Here is a 17,751-nt window from a genome sequence, read left to right as displayed (position 1 = left end):
TATCACAGGGGAAAGCATTCTGTCTTTCACATTAAATAGGATGTTACAGTAGGTTTTTCTAGGTGTCCTTTCAAGGCAAGGAAGTTCCTGGTTTCTGAGAATTTGTATAGTTACAGGCATTGAATTTACGTCTTTTTCCCTGAAAAAATACACAAAATCACGTATTTTATTTTTTAGTCTTTTAATATGATTAAGTATCTCAATTGATTTTTGCATAATAAATGAGCCTTCCATCACTGAAATTATCTCCACTTAGTTATGGTACTAAATTGTTTTCATATTTTATTAGTTAATATCTAACGAAGGACGTGTGTGTCTATGACCATGAGGGAAGCTGGTTTTCCTTTTTTGTGCTGTCCTTGTTTGGTTTAGTGCCAGGGTAATGGAAGCCTCTCAAATGAATTCTAAAATGAATTGGGCTAGTGCTTATTCCTATTATATTTTCTGGAAGAAACTGTATAAAGCTGGTGCTAATTATCTTTTAAATAAACATTTGGTAGAATTCTCCAGTGAAATGATTTGGACCTAAAGATTTCTTTGGGGAGAATTTTAAAATTATACATTTGATTTCCTAATAATTATAGGAATTTCAAATTATTTATTTCATATTGAATGGGTTGTGTATTCTTAGTGTTCCTTTATTAACTTTTTTTGTATCTACAGTCTATAGTGATATGCCTTGTTTTATTTTTTGTTTATGTCTCGTCTCCTGTCCTCTCCTCTCCCTGTCTTCTCCCTCCTCTTCCCTCTCCTCCTCCCCCTCCTCCTTGTCAGTCTAGCTAGAAGTTTGTCAATTTTATTACCTTTTCATAGAACCAACTTTTTGTTTCAATAATTTTCTCTAGTGTTTCTGTTTTAAATTCATTGATTTCCGTTCTTACCTTTATTTTTCTGTTATTTCTTCAGATGGAAGATTATTATTGATTAAGATTTTTCCTCATTACTGACATAAACATTTAGTGGTGTAAATTTCTCTCTCATTGTTTTGTAAATTTCTCTCTAGCATTGTTTTGGCTACAACCTTCATATGTCCGTCCATATGTTGCATTTTCACTTTTATTCAGTTCAACATTTTGCTTTATTTTTTTCCTTGAGACTTTCTTTCATGGACTGTTTAGAAGTATGTTGTTTAGTTTCCAATTGTTGATGTTCCTGTTATCATTCTATTACTGATTAGTTTGATTCCACTGGGATCAAAGAACACTCTATGATTTCAATTTGTTGAGGTTTGTTCTATGGCCCAGGATATAGTCTATCTTGACAGATGTTCCATGTGTACTTGAAATAAATGTGTGTTCTCTTATTATCAAGTTGATTAGTTTATAAATATCAATTACATCCTGTTGGTTTTCTCTTTAGTTGTGTCACCTATTGTTGAGAAAGGAGTCAAGTCTTCACATATTACGATTATTTGGTACATGCAACTTTAGCATTGCTATATCTCAATGTTGGATGAACACTTTTAATCCTTATATAATGTCCTGCTCTGTCCATTGTAATTTTCTTTGCTACACAGTGTACTTCATATATTAATTTAGTACTCCAACTTTCTATTAATGTTTGTATATATTTTCAGCCATATGTATTTTAATCCTTTTATTTTCATGTTTTAATCCACTCTGCAAAACTGTCTTTCAATTGGTGTGTTTAGACTACTTACATTTCATACAATTATTGATACATTAAGAATTAATTCTGCCATTTTATTTTTGTCTTGTTTTCTGTTTGTTCCATTATGTTTCTCTAGCTTATTTTTCATGATTTCCTGTAGGTTATTGGAACTATTTTTATAATTCAATTCTGATTTATCAAAATAGTTTGAGTGTATTGCTATGCGGGTTTTGATATTACATTATATATATACACATTACTTATCACAGCATACAATATGTATGTTTTATCTGTCAAGTGAAATATATAACCCTCTCTTCCATTTAAAACCCGAAACCTGTTTATGACTTTCTTAAATATTTATCTGCACACACTGAGAATATCAGAAATTGTTAAAAATTTTTACTTCAATTATCAAACATAACTGAAAACTCAAAAGAGAAAGTCTATTATATACTCATATTTCTACTCTTTCTGTTTTTCCCCCTCCTTCCCCATGTTAAAAAACTTATTTTATCATTTTCTGTCAAAAAATTTCTTTTGGTTAATCTTTTAGGGCAAATGTGCTGCTTAAATTTTTCTTTAATCTTCCTTCATTTGAGAATGGCTTGATTTTCTGTTTATTCCTGAAAGATATTTTCACTGGTTATACCATTCTTGATTGGCTTTTTTTTTTTTTTTTTTAGCACTTGAAGCAACTGTACTACTTCCCCACGTTTCTGAGAGAAAACTACTATCATCTGATTACGGTACCTTCCCCTACAGTTAAGGCCTTGTTCTCTCTCACTGCTTTCAGGATATTCTTTTCTTGCCTTTAGTTTTCTGAACTAGTTTTAGTCCAACTGGTGTGAATTCCTTTGGATTTATCCTGTTTGTGATTCCTTCAGCTTCTTGAATCTACAGGTTTGTGTATTTTTGACCAATTGAGATATTTTCACCTATTATTTCTTCAAATACTTTTTAGCCCACTCTCTCCTATTGTAGGACTTCAGTAATACAAGATCTTCTGTTATAGTCCCAGAGGGGCCTGAACTCTGTTCACTTTTTATTTTATTTTCTACTTCTGTTTAGACTGGGTAATTCCTACTCAAATTCTCCAAATTCAGTGATTCCTCTAGTGGGGTAAGTGGAGTGATACCTTATGACCCAGTGGGAGCAGAATTCCAGGTCTCCAGCTCAGCCTCTGTGCAGGTGAAGGGGTGGTGGGGTGCTGGAAGGGTTTCCCATCACTGCTGGGTGGGGCAGAAATTCAAGCTTACTGTAAGGCCTTCACTGATCCCAACCTAGCGGGGAAGTGCATGGGTGCCTCCTTTCTGTTCCCTGCAGAGCCTTCACCGTCACCATGGCAGGGAGTGCAGTGGGGGTGGCTTCTCTACTTCTAGACAGTGGTGAAACTCCCGGCTTTCCACCGGGTTACCTCTGACAACAGCCCAGCAGAAAAGAATTGAGCACCTTATTACTACTGACAAGGGTGAAAAGCCCAGGCTCCCGCATGTTCTCCACTGACTCCACGCAGATGCATGTATGGGAGAGACACATTCTCACAGTGCCTACCTTTCCCAGGGCTGAATATATTGTACATCAGCTAAAGAATGAATATTTCAAAGCAGAATATTTTTACCATGTCAACCAGTCAATAGTTTAATTTCAGCACCACTAAAAACAAAACCCCCCAAAACTACGACACATGATATTACTAAAATACTACAGCTGAATTTCTCTGAGTTTGACAAGGTAAATGTAATGCCTTAGAAATAACAAAATCGACCTGAGGACCCGAGGTTGAAGACAAGGAAGTAATATGCACTGTTTTTGAAATGTGCAAAAGGATAAGGAACAGCATAAATATATCATGAAATTATTTTCCTGTTATAAAGTGTAAGTCTAGACCATATATAAATATGAAAGATACACACAGAAGCACAGAATGTGAACTGTAATGGAAGTTAGCTTGAGAAAACATACAAAGATCTGTGAGGCATATATTATTATGATATCAATATGACCGAAGTGAAAATGACAGTATGTTATCATTGAAGTTGGTTCAATCTCATAAGATATATCTCTCCTCAGTCTGCTCTATGGACATGAAAACTAATTTTTCATGCTCTTTACTTTCTGGATAATAGTCTTGATTCATTTACTCAATAAATATGTTCTCTGTGTCACATTACTTTAGTTGTGGAGACTCTAGTTTATGACAGTGGTTTTCAAACTTCAGTGAATGGCAGGAAGAGTCACCTGGGTGCTTTTTAAAAATCAGGACTTCTTACCCTTCACCGGAATAGTAATTAGTAATCTGAATAGTAATAGTAATTAGTAATCTGAGATTGGGCCCAAGAGTCTGCATTTTAAAGGAATTTTTCATATAATCTTTATTCAGGAGGTCTACAAATTACAGTGTAAAAATGACTGGACTATACGGTTTTCATAGTCCCTTCAGCTCTCATATTCCATTTCTCTCAGCATTCTGGCCATTGAGCTTTTAAAGGAAACACAGAACTTCTGGGACTCTTATGTCAAGCAGCTTATCCAACCAGTGTATCCAGCTCACTAGCACACAGCCAATCTACTCTGACAGGCTTTCTTTCCTAGGGCGGGAATTTCAGTCATTCCTAAAAAGCTATTTTTAAAGAATCTTTTGTTTTTTAAATGTTGCTGAATAGCCCTAATCCAATTCAAGGACATGACCTCTTTAAGTACTGCTTTCGGTCCATTGGAGCCTACCGGAAAGATTAATTTACCTGAAATACCTTCAGAATGCTTATATTCTGTATATAAAAAATCCTGTTAGTATATTTTTGCAAGTTTATGTAAATAAAATAAAGCCTTTGGCTAAGAAAATTCTGTATTTTTATAAGTAGTGTGTTTAGTATTTAGTATTTTATTTGATATGTTTACTTAACTCAGGTTGAGTCACTTGAGCCCGGGCACAGTCACCAATGAGCACTAACCACATACCAACAGCTGTGATACAAAAAGCTGTCACATATTACACCTGCCTTCTACTCTAGCACAGTGTTAAAGAAAATACTATTATCTTGCATACAAAGTCTTAGTATTCTGAGTTTATTTCACAGGGAGCCTGAGAAGAAATCCAAGCTTATGCTTGCTCCCTTATAACATCTAGAAAGTCTCAATGTTAAATCTGCATGGAACATGGAATTTGCTTTACTTACTAAACAATGAGTAGGGTAGACGATGAAATAGAATGTAGTATGCGTAAATAACTGAAGTACAAAGATCTAAGTATTCATATGAAATACGTTTCTAACCTAGTCTCACTTTTTTGTCCTGACTCATAGGAAGCTAGTGTATATTTAACTTACCTCGTTTGTTTCAAAACCATAGTCTGCTTCCCTATTGATTCTTCTTTCTAAAATTGATAAGAGAGAAAAAAAATGTTAAAATGGCCAATTGATCAGAATATGTTAAGAGTTTACATATAGAGAAAATAGCAATTCAAAAATCAAACAAAAAAGTTCAAAGAAAAAAATACTGGAAGAAAATGCCCAAGATCTTGCTGGAGCTAAGTTGTTCAAAGCAGCCTCCAAAAGAAGTTAGTACCAAAAACTGTCTATAAGCCAGGAGAAAAACGTCAAACACTGACATGCAGGGTATAATCTTACCAACTAAGAAATAAACTTAGCTGGGATAAGTGCAGTTATTAAATACATAGACACGAAACTGCTGAGAGGAAAACATCCAGTAGGGATGTCCATTGTTACCTCTTAGTTCTTCCTGTGTGAGATTTAATATGCCATCAGCATTGTCTTCCTGAAGTTGACCCAAACTGTTTGCTAGCAAAGCAACTTCAGAGTACAACATAATTTAAAAGTTATCAAATATCACCTAAGTGGCATTAATGTGTACCTCATAAGGTTTGTGCAAGCATATTCCATTAGATAATGCAGGCAAAGTGCTTCACGTGGCCACAAGGTCAATGAACATTAGTTATTCTTATTGACATTGTTATTATTATCAGGATGTGCTCTGTTCTTTTGTTGATTTTCAAAACTGTTTTAAATTCTTTGGGATGTATTTTAGAGTGTCCGAATAAAGATAAAATAATTTCTTTTGTATTCAAATCTTTTTGTGACAGGATGTTATTTTATTTTATTTTGTTTAAGATTTTATTCGTTTATTTTTAGAGAGGGAAGGGAGGGAGAAAGAGAGAGAGAGAGAGAGAAACATCAATGTGCGGTTGCGGGGGGCCATGGCCTGCAACCCAGGCATGTGCCCTGACTGGGAATCGAACCTGCGATGCTTTGGTTCACAGCCCGTGCTCAATCCACTGAGCTACGCAAGCCAGGGCAGGATGTTATTTTAAAAGTTAACAGGAAAGCAGGAAAACAGACTGTGATTATAGCTGTATCACTTAACTTTTTTTAGTGCAGGTTTCTCTTCTATAAGATTTAATATATAAGTAAAAATTGTTTGAAAATATAAAACATTATATAGTATCATCATAGTACTGGTTAAATGTATAGTTCAAAACTCCATAATGTCTTAACCATCTCTCACTGGACTTTTTAATGAAAAGACATCAATCTAGTAAATAAAAAATTGGATTCTAAAATATACATGCTTTGTCTCTCAATGTATGGTACTTGGGAACTGACTTAGGAAGCCTTTCATTATTCTCCAAGACAAAAACAGTCACTATTACACAGAGTAACTGAATAGAGTTCCAAGTACAGAGTAAACAAGTTCAAGTCTTAAGCTAGGGGTTATAGGTCCCTGAGAGCCAGGTGGAGCATACTGTGTAAACTGTATCCTTTTTTGGAAAAGCAGATTAAAGAGGAAAGATGTATAACCTCCAACGCTATGCTCCCTCTTACACATAGTGTTCACGAACTCTCCTTTTCTCCCAGACACACAAAATCAGATGTTCACACGTCACAGTTCCAGACACACTTTCACACTCACTTACAGAGTATAAGGCTGTAATAATTGTGCAAAGCAACAACCCCGTCAAAACAGAGGCCTATCTGAAGAGGCAAGGATTTGAACCCCACAACTCTCAATGAGCTTTTTGTTGTTTTTCCAGCTTCCTGTAACATCACTGGCAATTACTACACTCTTCCTAATGGGACAGAAACCTGCGGTATGAAGGGCTTAATACCAATCACTGTAGCGAATCGTAAAATATGAGCGAAAAGTAAAGTCAAGCCCGAAGACTGAGCTTTAAGTTTTCACTGAAAGCACATTACTAAGAATACACACTCCAGCAAACCCAGAGCCCAAAAATAGCCCCTGCATTTACCAAATGATCTTCTCAGTTTACACCCCTTCCCGGAAGCATAAACTGAAAGTACACTTGACCCTTTAACAATGCAGGGGTTAGGGGTGCTGACACCCACCCACTCCACTCCATCATAAGTCTTCATATAACTTTTGACTTTCTGAAATCTCAACTAATAGCCTATTAACACATATGAACACAGGAAGCCCATCAACACATATTAACACACACTTTGTATGTTATATGTAGTACATACTGTATTCTTATAATAAAGTTAGATATCAAAAAATATTATTAGGAAACTCAGAAGGAAAATATGTTGACAATATTTATTGGAAAAAATCCACATATAAGTGGACCCACACAGTTCAAACCCATGTGGTTCAAGGATCGACTCTAAATGCAATCAAATATTCATATTACCAAAGGAGAGGTGGTTTGATTAAATACAATGTTTAACATGGCTGTAAAGATGCAAACAACTTTACACTCAAGTTTAAAAATATCTTTTTCGCCCTGGCTGGCATAGCTCAGTGGATTGAGTGTGAGCTGTGAACCAAAGCATTGCAGGTTCGATTCCCAGTCAGGGTACATGCCTGGGTTGCTGGTCAGGTCTCCAGTGGGGGCCACATGAGAAGCAACCACACATTGATGTTTCTCTCTCTCTTCCTCCCTCACTTCCCCTCTTTAAAAATAAATAAATAAAATCTTTTTAAAAATGTCTTTTTCCATTGTTAAGCCCTTAAACTGTCTTTTCCAATGCTGGATGTACAGTAAATCAGCTGAAGAATAAATATTTCAAATCAGAACATTCTTTCTGTGTCAACCAGTCAATAGCTCAATTTCAGCAACAATGACATTTTACCAGCAGCACTTGTCACATAACCATTTAAGTGTTCTATTACACTTTGCCTTGGAATTACATTTTAAAAGTTATTAGATAGTGGGAAAACTAACTGGATATCACTGATTGCTTAATGTGTTCAATTATCAAGAAAATAAACAGAAAACGTAACGTATCCAAGAAATATTAACTAGTATGACAAAAGGCAAAATGTTAACAGTCTCTCTGGGAAGAAATCTTATCACATGTAAATCAATTGTTTACCTTTCTCATATTTACTTTTTGAATGTGATTGAGGAAATACATAATATATAAGATCCAGGCTTTCAGCAAAGATATATACAAATATATGTAAGATAAATATATAAGATCCTGTTTCAGTAAATTTATTCTAAGAAGTATGTTTATATTTTAAAACACAGAAATAGAAGTAGCTTTTAAAATCTAATACTATGTGACCCAGTATTTTTCAGCCTTCTTCAACCAACACTTTGTTTTTTATCCTCACCCTAGGACATTTTTTTTTCCATTGCTGTTAGAGAGGAGGAGAGAGGAACATTGATGAGAGAAAGAGAAGCATCAACTGGTTGCCTCCTATGCCCCCTGACCAGGAATCAAACCCCACAACTCAGATATGTGCCCTGATTATCAAACCCACGACCTTTCAGTTACCAGACAACTCTCCAACTAACTGAGCCACACTGGCCAGGGTCAGACAACACTCCTGTTTTCTTTCTTATTTTTAAGTTATAGTTTACTGATTATGCTATTAACAGTTGTCCCAATTGTTCCCTCTTTGCCGTCCTCCACATAGCACCTCCCACACCTTCATGTAATCCCCATACCATTGTTCATGTCCACGGGCCATACATATGAGTTCTTTGGCTACTCTATTTCCTATACTGTACTTTACACCCCCATGGCTATTATGTAACTACCTATTTGTACTTCTTAATCCCTTCACCTCTTTACCCATTCCCCCACACCCCCCTCCCATCTTGCAACCATCAAAACGCTCTGTATCCATGATTCTGTCTCTGTTCATCTTGTTTGCTTAGTTTTTTAGTTTCAATTGTTGACGGATATATATATATATTTATTGCCATTTTATTGTTCACAGTTGTTATCTTCTTGTTTTTCTTAAATAAGCCCTTTAACATTTCATATAATAATGGCTTGGTGATGATAAATAACTTCAGTTTTTTTCATTTCTGGGAAGCTCTTTATCTGCCCTTAGATTTTAAATGAAAACTTTGCTGGGTAGAACAATCTTGGCTGTAGGTCCCTGCTTTTCACATTTTTGAATATTTTTCTTGCCAATCCCATCTAGGCTGCAAAGTTTCTTTTGAGAAATCAGTTGACAGTCTTATGGGGACTCTCCTGTAGGTAACTAACTTCTTTTCTCTTGCTGCTTTTAGATTCTCTCATTATCATTAGCCTCCAGCATTTTAATTATGTGTTGTCTTGGAGTGGACCTCTTTGCATCCATCTTGATTGGGACTCTCTGTGCTTCCTGAACTTGCATTGTTGGCGAAAATCCACCCACACTCGGGGAGATAACGAAGCACAAACTTTATTATGCGCGCGGGCTCAAGGAGGGGGTTAGTTTCCCCAAATCCTGAGCCCCGATCTTTACTTTCCCAGGGTTTAAATAGTCCTGGGCTTCCTGCCCACATGGCGAAGCAAGGTTACAGAAGCTAAATGCGGAAGTTAGGTCCAGCTACCTTATATGGGAGACAAAGGAAATTTGCAGAAGCTACTGAGCACAGGAGCTTATCATGGGAGTTAGTGTACGACCTTGAGATAACTGTTACCTTGGTGACAACTGCTGGTCAGCTTACAAAGAGCATTGCTTATCAAAGAAGCTACACAGATCATAGAAACTTTTGGATGGGGGTTTTTCTTTTCCTGCCACAGCATGCCTATTTCCTTCACCAAATTAGGGAAGTTTTCTTTCATTATTTTCTCAAACAGATTTCCAATTTTTTGCTCTTGCTCTTCTCCTTCTGGTACTCCTATGATGCAAATGTAGGACTTCTTGAAGTTGTCCCAGGAGCTGCTTATACTATCCTCATTTTTTGGATTCTTTTTTCTTCTTCTTGTTCTGATTGACTGTTTTTTTATTCCTTATGTTCCATATCATTGATTTGATTCTCGGCTTCATCCATTCTACTGTTGTTTCCTTGTAAATTGTTCTTTATTTCAATTAGTGTATTTGTTTCTGGTTGGATCTTTTTTTTAATGCTGTTGAGGTCCTCACTAAGCTCCTTGAGTGTCCTTATAACCAGTGTTTTGAACTCTGCAACTGATAGGTTGCTTGTCATTTTATCTAGCTCTTTATCTGGAGTTTTGATCTGTTCTTTCATTTGGGCCATGTTTCTTTGTCTCTTCATTTGAGCAGCCTCCCTGTGTTTGTTCTTATATATTAGGTAGAATTGCTTTGACTCCGTGTCTTGGTAGCATGGTCTAATGTGGTAGATGTCCTGTAGGGTCCAGTGGCACAGCCTCCCCTTTCATCAAGCTGGGTACTCAAGGTAGGCCCTTTGTGAGGGCTGAGTACACCCTACTCTTGTAGTTGAGACTTGGTTGTTCTTAGCAGATCAATTGGAGGAATTTATCCAGCCCAGTCAGCTATAAGGATTGGCTGTGACCACTGACCACCAACCTCCACTCTCTGTGGAGAATCAGCTATGCAGGGGCAGGGTGGTGGTGCTCCAATGTGGTCTATAGGTGTACTCGGTATTCTGGCCCTGGGATTTCCAGGATGGTGCAGGCCAAGATCAGTCATCACCTATGTTTTTCCCAGGGACACCCTGCCTGAGTTATAAAGCAATCTGAGATGGATGCTACTTGTGCTGGGTTTGAAGATTCCCAGGAGAAGCCAAGCTGTGAATCTAGGAAGTTGTGTAGCATGATCTAAGACCAGCCATTCATATGCAATAGCAGCTTGGGTAGGTCCTTTTGTTGGGTGGGGCAGAGTCTCTGGGGATCTCCAAGGTGGATCAAACAGTATTAGCCAGGTTGATGAGAGTCTCAGATATGGCACCAGCTTGCCAGCTCTGTGGGAGCAAGGGTTCAGAAACGGGACAATGGCCTCTGTTTGCCTTGATGCCAGACACTTCAGTTTCTCCTTGTATGACACTGAGACCTTTCAAGCTGCTACCCCAGTGCTGGAGCTCAGAGGGAGTGAGTCTGAGTAGGTGAGTCCATATGTGGATTCTTTAGAACTGCCTGGGACTCCAGAAGTTTCTTCCAACTCAATCCCCGCTGATTTTTGCAGCCAGCAGTTGTGGGGACTTATCTCCCTGGCACTGAATCCTGGGCTGGGGGGCCTGGTGTGGGGCCAGGATTCATCACTCCCAAGATATCCCTCCCCAATTTTTATCTGCCACATGTGGGTGTGGGATCATTCCATTCTGCCTCTGTGCCCCTCCTACCAGTCTGGATGGATGTGGCTGCTTTTATTCCATAGTTGTCAGACTTCCTTCAACTTGATTTCTGGAAGTTCTGAGTGATGGCTGTTCTATATTTTAGTTGTGATTTTGATGTGGTTGTGTGAAGAAGGGAGCTATCTGCCTATGCCGCCATCTTGATTAGAAGTCTCAATACTTTTGCTTTCATAACTGTGTCATTAAACTCCAGGAACAAACTATATATTTAAAAGCAGTCTTCCAAAAATTTACTAAATTGCTCATGTTAAAAACAAATTCTCCTACATTAAATTTATTCCTAGGATATTTTTTCTTTTTTTTGATGCAATTGTAAATGGGACTGTTTCGTTAGTTTTCCTTTCTGATAGTTCTTATTGGTGTATAAAAATGCAACTGATTCCTGGTTATTTATTTTGTATGCTGCTACTTTACTGAATTTACTTATCGGTTCTAGTAGCTTTTTCGGAAAAACCTCAAAATGGATTAGGCTTAAATGTAAGACTTGAAACCATAAAATGCCTAGAAAAAAACATAGGCAATAAAATCTCAATACTGCTTGTAGAATAATTTTTTTCTGATATATCTCCTTACACAAGGTAAATAAAAGAAAAAATAAACAAATGTGACTACATCAAACTAAGAAGTTTTTGCCCGACAAACAAAATGAAAAGACAACCCACCAAATGGGAGAGCATATTTGCCAATGGTACATCTGATAAGAAGTTAACATCCAAAATTTATAAAGAACTCATAGAATTCAACATCAAAAAAAAAAATCAAACAATCCAATTAAAAAATGGGCAAAGGCCCTGAAGAAACACTTTTCCAAAGAGAACACAGAGTGGCCAACAGACATTGAAAAGATGCTCAATGTCTGTTATCATCAGAGAAATGCAAATTTAAAACCACAACGAGGTACCGCCTTACACCTGTCAGAATGGCTATCATCAACAAGTCAGCAAACAACAAGTGTGGCAAGGATGTATAGAAAAGGAAACCCTTGTGCACTGTTGGTGAGAGAGCAGACTGGAGCAGCCACTGTGGAAAACAGTATGAAGTTTCCTAAAAAAAATTAAAAATGGAACTGCCTTATAATCCAGTGATCCCACTTCTGGGTAAATATCCTAAGAAACCTGGAACACAAATTCAAAAGAATATATGCACCCCTGTGTTCATTGCAGCATTATTTACAATAGCCACGATATAGAAGAAGCCCAAGTATCCATCAACAGATGACTGCATAAAAAATTGGTGGTACATACATACATACAACAGAACATTACTCGGTCATAAAAAAGAATGAAATCTCACCCTTTGTGACAGCATGGATGGGCTTAGAGGGCATTATACTAAGAGAAACAGACAGAGAAAGGCAAATATAATATGATTTTACTTATATGTGTAATCGAAAGAAAAACTAAACGAACAAACAAAACAGAAAGAGACTCACGGATACAGAGACAGACTTACGGTTGCCAACGGGGTTGGAGGTTAGGAGACTGGGTGAAAAAGGTGAAGGGATTGAGAAGCGCAGATTGAGAGTCACGAAAGAGTTATGGGGATATAAAGTACACGTAGAAAACATAGTCAATACCAGAGGGGAGAGGGGAGGGAATTTCAGGGGAAAAGGAAAAGGGTTTACAGGAATAAATATAAAGGACACATGGACAAAAACTAGGGGGGGTGGAAATGGGAGGGAGGTAGGGAGGGATGGGTGGGTGGTCTTGGATGGGAGTAAAAGACAAAAAACTTCACTTGAACAATGATCAAAATAAACGTTTTTTAAAAATTAAAAAAATAAAAATGAAATTAAAAAAGAAAAAGAAAATATAGTCAATAATACTGTAATAATTATGTATGGTACAGGTGGATGCAGGAATATATTAGGGGGAACACTTTAGTAAAGTATATGATTAGCTAAACACTATGCTCTACACCTGACACTAATACAAAATAATATTGAATGTAAACTATAATTTTGAAAAAATTTTAAAAATACATCCTCACTGCAATGCACTTTTCATACAACCCTAGTAATAACAAAGGTCTTAATAAGGGGTAGTAAAATCAACCTGGCAAAATAACTGACATATTGAAAAACATTTAGAAACATAAGTATTGTCTGAGTTGCCTGGGCCACCCTGCTCTTCAGGCCCTGCTCTCACCAATCCACACTACCGTGCCATACCTGGATTCTGGGTCTATGAACAAAACATTGACGGGAATCTGGGTAGCAGCAGTCATCAGAACCAACCACCAAATATATATGGTATTCCACATCAATATCCTTTTCTCCTACTTCCACCCAAATTGAAGGCAAAACTTCAAACACAATGAGAGGAAATATAAATAAATTACAAAGGCCTTTGCCAAGAAAAGAAAAACTTGAAATTCCTGTGGAAAAGTTCTAAAACCTTCCTGGGATGGATTCAAGCTACGATATAACATACGCTGGGGTAGTACTGATTTAAGCATACATTCTAGTAAGTAAAATTATCCTGAGGCTAAATTAGATCACACGCCTGACACCTGAAAGAGAATAACGGTCAGCCTCTGCAATGCCATGTTGGTATCTTGTTTCATTATATATAGATAGTTACATACTTCACATTTTTTCCTCTACTCTTCCTTCAGTGAAGGATCCATTTCTGTGCCTTTCCATGGCTTTACTTCAGCAGGTCTGATAACAAGGAACTATCGAGTGCTTTAAATTAAAAAATATCTATTAAGGCCTTCAAATTACTGAAATTACAACAAAAATTCTCAGCAAAGAAAACCACTAAATAAGTATAGAAAAGTACTTCTAATACATTCAAAAGTCATTTCATTCTTTTGCATCAGTGAATACTAATCATTTCCCTAATAAATAAATTGTGTCATTTAGCAAAGCCATTAGTCAAAGCTGAAAGTTTTCAATAGTTTTCCCTCTATCCTTATTTTTTTTACTTGAAAATGGGGCAGTTGCTTCACACAGAATTGGAGAAAATACTTGCAAATCATAGATATGAAATATATAAAGAACTTTTACAACACAATAATAAAATGACAAATAACTCATTTTTTTTAATATGGGCAAAGGATTTGAACAGACATTTCTCCAAAGACATATGAATGGCTAACAAGCATTGGAAAAGATATTTGACATATTAGTTACCGGGCAAATGCAAATCACAACCACATTGAGGCCCTGGCTGGTGTGGCTCAGTGGATTGAACACGAGCCTGTAAACCAAAGGGTGGCTGGCTGGATTCCCAGTCAGGGCACATGCCTAGGTTGTAGGCCAGGTCCCCAGTAGGGGGTGTGTGAGAGGCAACCACACACTCATGTTTCTCTCCCTCTCTTTCTCCCTCCCTTCCCCTTTGTCTAAAAATAAATAAGCAAAATCTTTAACAAAAAACCCACACTGAGATACCACTTCATAACCACTTTGATGGTGATAACTAAGACAGATAACAAAAAATGTTAGTGAGGATGTAGAAAAATTAAAACTCTTATAGAACTATAAAATGATGCAGACACTTGGAAAACAGTTTGGTAGTTTCTCAAAATTTTCTCTCTAGAGTTACTACCTGATCCAGCAATCCCATTCCTAGGTATACACCCAAGAAACAATTTCATACAAAAGCCTGTACATGAATATTCATAGCATGATAGAAAAAAAAGTGGAAGCAACCTAAATGTCCACCAACTGATGAATGGATAAAGTATGGAGTGTGTATGTGTATATACATATATAATGGAATAGTATTCCATTATATATACATGTTTATATGTATATATGTGTATATATACATGCATATATACACATAAATATGTATATATATAATGGAATATTATTTGGCACTAAAAAGGAATAATGCACTGATGCAAGTTATAACATGGGTGAACTTCAAAATCATTATGCTAAGAGAAAGCAGCCAGTTACAAAAGACCATATATTATATGACTCTGTTTACAGTATGTGTCCAGAACAGGTAATTTTATATAGTAAATAAATGAGCGGCTGCCCGCAGCTGGGAGTAGGACTAGGAGAAAGGGGGATGGGAAGTGACTATTAAGAAGTTTCTATTTAGGGTGATGAAAATGTTCTAAAATTAGAATGTGGTGATGACTGCATAACTCCAAATATACCAAAAACCACTGAATTGTACACTTTAAATGGCTGACTTTAATAGTATGTACATCATAGCAATAAAATTGTTAAGAATGTGGAGGAGGAGAATGCAATAATGTATTACATTACTTGGTGCCTTTGAAAACTGACTAGTCAGACTACCTAGAACTTTTGTCAGTTAAAAAGAATTGTTTCCAGGTTTTGATCTAATACTTAACAAGCTAAGAAACAGTGTTATTAAGGGAACTGAGAGTCATTGAGTCCTAGAGACAGCCCAAGTAAAACAGGTGCATTTTTTTTAAAGACGTGTACTAAATAAATCCACAGAAAAGGCCTTAATAGGTCTGTGAAAGGTCTTAATAATGAGCAAATATTCCTCAACTTAAGATTCAATGAAATCAGATAGTACAGCAACGTTCGTTCTCAAGTGCACAAGAACCTGAACCCTTAGGGCCCCGTAATTAACCGGGATCTCAAAGCTTTAGCAGTAATCGTCTAATAAAGCAAGGCAAAAGCACTTAAGGGCCAGCTTCAAACGAAGGTCGGTTGCCGTGCACGCTAAGCTGTGGCCCTCAGTAGGAGACTGTTCGCGTGTCTGGATACTTAAAACTCACACGCCCAGCGCGCTCACCTATAGCCTCCCAGCATTTTTCCATCGCTCGCCGAGTACCCAGAAGCAAAGGAGGATGGTCTCGGAAGCGCAGGGGATCACAGGACCGCGGCTAGGGGCTAGCCGCAGCAGCAAAGGACTTCAAGTGGCGCCTACCCCCACATACCCAGGAAGGGTCTGTTCATCTAGCAGTCCCAGTCTCCTGCAGGGCACGCCTCCCAGGGAACGTCCCCCGGTTCCAGGCCGCAGGGCCGCCAACGTCCCCCCGAATCCCTGCGCCTGCGGTGCCCGGGTGCGCGCGCGGAATCCGACACTCCAGTGGCGCTACTCCTCCGGCTCCTACCTTCCTCCTGCACCATTTCCAGGACGTTCGGATCGCCCATCTTCGCCAGCTCGTTAATGACACTAAATGAAGCCACAGAACCCTGCGACCGGCGCTCAGCTCTCGGGCTGAGATTGAACTTGATCGTGGGCCGACGGACTACGCGCTCCGAAGAGGCGGTGGACTCCCTCTTCTCTCGGAGGATCTTGCGCTCCTGCTTCTCTGCTGCCTCCGGGATCTCCAGCCAGCTGGGCTTCTTCTCCAAAGGATACTGCCACTGGACCTGCCCGGTGCCCTCGGCCGGCCGCTTCGCCACCCTCTCCCGGCGGCGCTCCTGGGACCCCTCCCAGTACTTCTCCAAAATCCAGCCGAGTTGCCGGTCTCCCGGCTTCCTCTCCTCGCCCTCGGACTTCTCCGGGGCCTCTCCACTCTCGCTCTCCGGCTGCCCCTCTTCGCTCCCGCCCGCTCCGTCCCTCTTTCCCCGCCCTTCTCTCCTCCCCTCGACCTCAAGACTCGCCATTCCCCCGCCCCCCGGGGCCTCCATCTCCCCGCCCCGCGGCCGCACCAGAAGGGGGTCGGCCCACTCCTCCCGGCTCGGGCAGTCAGACCTCCACGACTCCGTCACTGCTGCCTCCTCGGGGCTTGTCTCTTCCCCTCCCGCGTCGGTGCCTGCCGCCCCACGTCCTCCCTCGGGGCCCACCGCCTCTTGGCCCATCAGCTCCCTTCTCAACAGGCGTTGTTCGTCCCATTCCACCGTGTTGGCCCACGTCCAGGACTCCGGATTCTCTGGAGTGGCCGTCTCCCTTCTCTCCCAGCAGTCCTCCTCGGATCCCCGCCGACCAGCCATCTGCTTCCCCAGCCAGTTGTCCTGATTCGCTTCCATTCGCTTGTCCTTCCACCTTCAGCAGTGGCAATCACAGGGAACCCCCTCCCAGTTGGCGAGTTATTTTTTGTCGGATGAGAAAAAGCCCCCCTTTCTTAAGGGGACCCTTCCCCTTAAGGCCAGCACCCTCCAAGATTCTAGCAGCCCCTCCCTCCTGCGTCCCGCGCGTGACTATTAACTTGCTTCTAGCAGGTCCTGCTTCCGAACAGGGAAACTCCCAGATCTCCGCCGAATACGGTTGGGGAAAGGTTAAACATTTTTGTCGTGAATTAGAGTTCAGCCTCCGCCCCTAAAGTTGAGTGGTGTTGACCAAGTTTCTGACAGCTTCAGTTTCCCCATCTTTCAAACGAGAACGGTAACAGTACCCGCCTCCTAGGAATGTTGTTGAGTACAGTGTAGAGTGCTGGCATAATGTGTTAAAAAATAGCCTGCCTCAAAACTAACCCCTATTACTTTGGGACAACCGTTCAGCTCAAGCAGCGTGATTGGATCCCACTGTTCTCAGGCTCCTTTGAGTTCGTTCTATGTTATTGGGACCCCAACAGCTACCAGCTACCCGATCATTGGGAGATATGATTAATTATTGTCTAATGGGTGAAAAAGACATGAGCGACGATGCACTCAGGGTAAAGCAGAGGTATGAGCTGGAAGGGCTTTAGAGTACTGAGGATTGCGTGACTTTGCCTTTGGG

At 39.3% G+C, this 17,751-nt stretch overlaps 1 protein-coding gene across 4 annotated transcripts in view; it reads right to left on the bottom strand.

The window, feature by feature from the left end:
* Positions 1-17,075, bottom strand: part of ANO5 (anoctamin 5) — a 76,706-nt gene extending 59,631 nt beyond the window's left edge. For all 4 annotated transcript variants that reach the window (XM_045825512.1, XM_045825514.1, XM_045825513.1 and 1 more), the window contains exons 1-2: positions 16,199-17,075; positions 4,941-4,987 (exon numbers count right to left, since the gene is read on the bottom strand). In XM_045825512.1, coding sequence (XP_045681468.1) covers positions 4,941-4,987; positions 16,199-17,060 — 909 coding nt within the window. In that variant the 5' untranslated portion in view covers positions 17,061-17,075. The remainder of the gene's footprint in view (positions 1-4,940; positions 4,988-16,198) is intronic.
* Between the last annotated feature and the right edge of the window lie 676 nt (positions 17,076-17,751).

Source organism: Phyllostomus hastatus, unplaced genomic scaffold (assembly GCF_019186645.2).
Source record: "Phyllostomus hastatus isolate PE091 unplaced genomic scaffold, TTU_PhHast_1.1 phas_scaffold_585, whole genome shotgun sequence".
NCBI classification, from domain to species: Eukaryota; Metazoa; Chordata; class Mammalia; order Chiroptera; family Phyllostomidae; genus Phyllostomus; species Phyllostomus hastatus.
The sequence above is the reverse complement of the archived record's forward strand: the minus strand, read 5'-3'. Positions and strand labels throughout refer to the sequence as shown.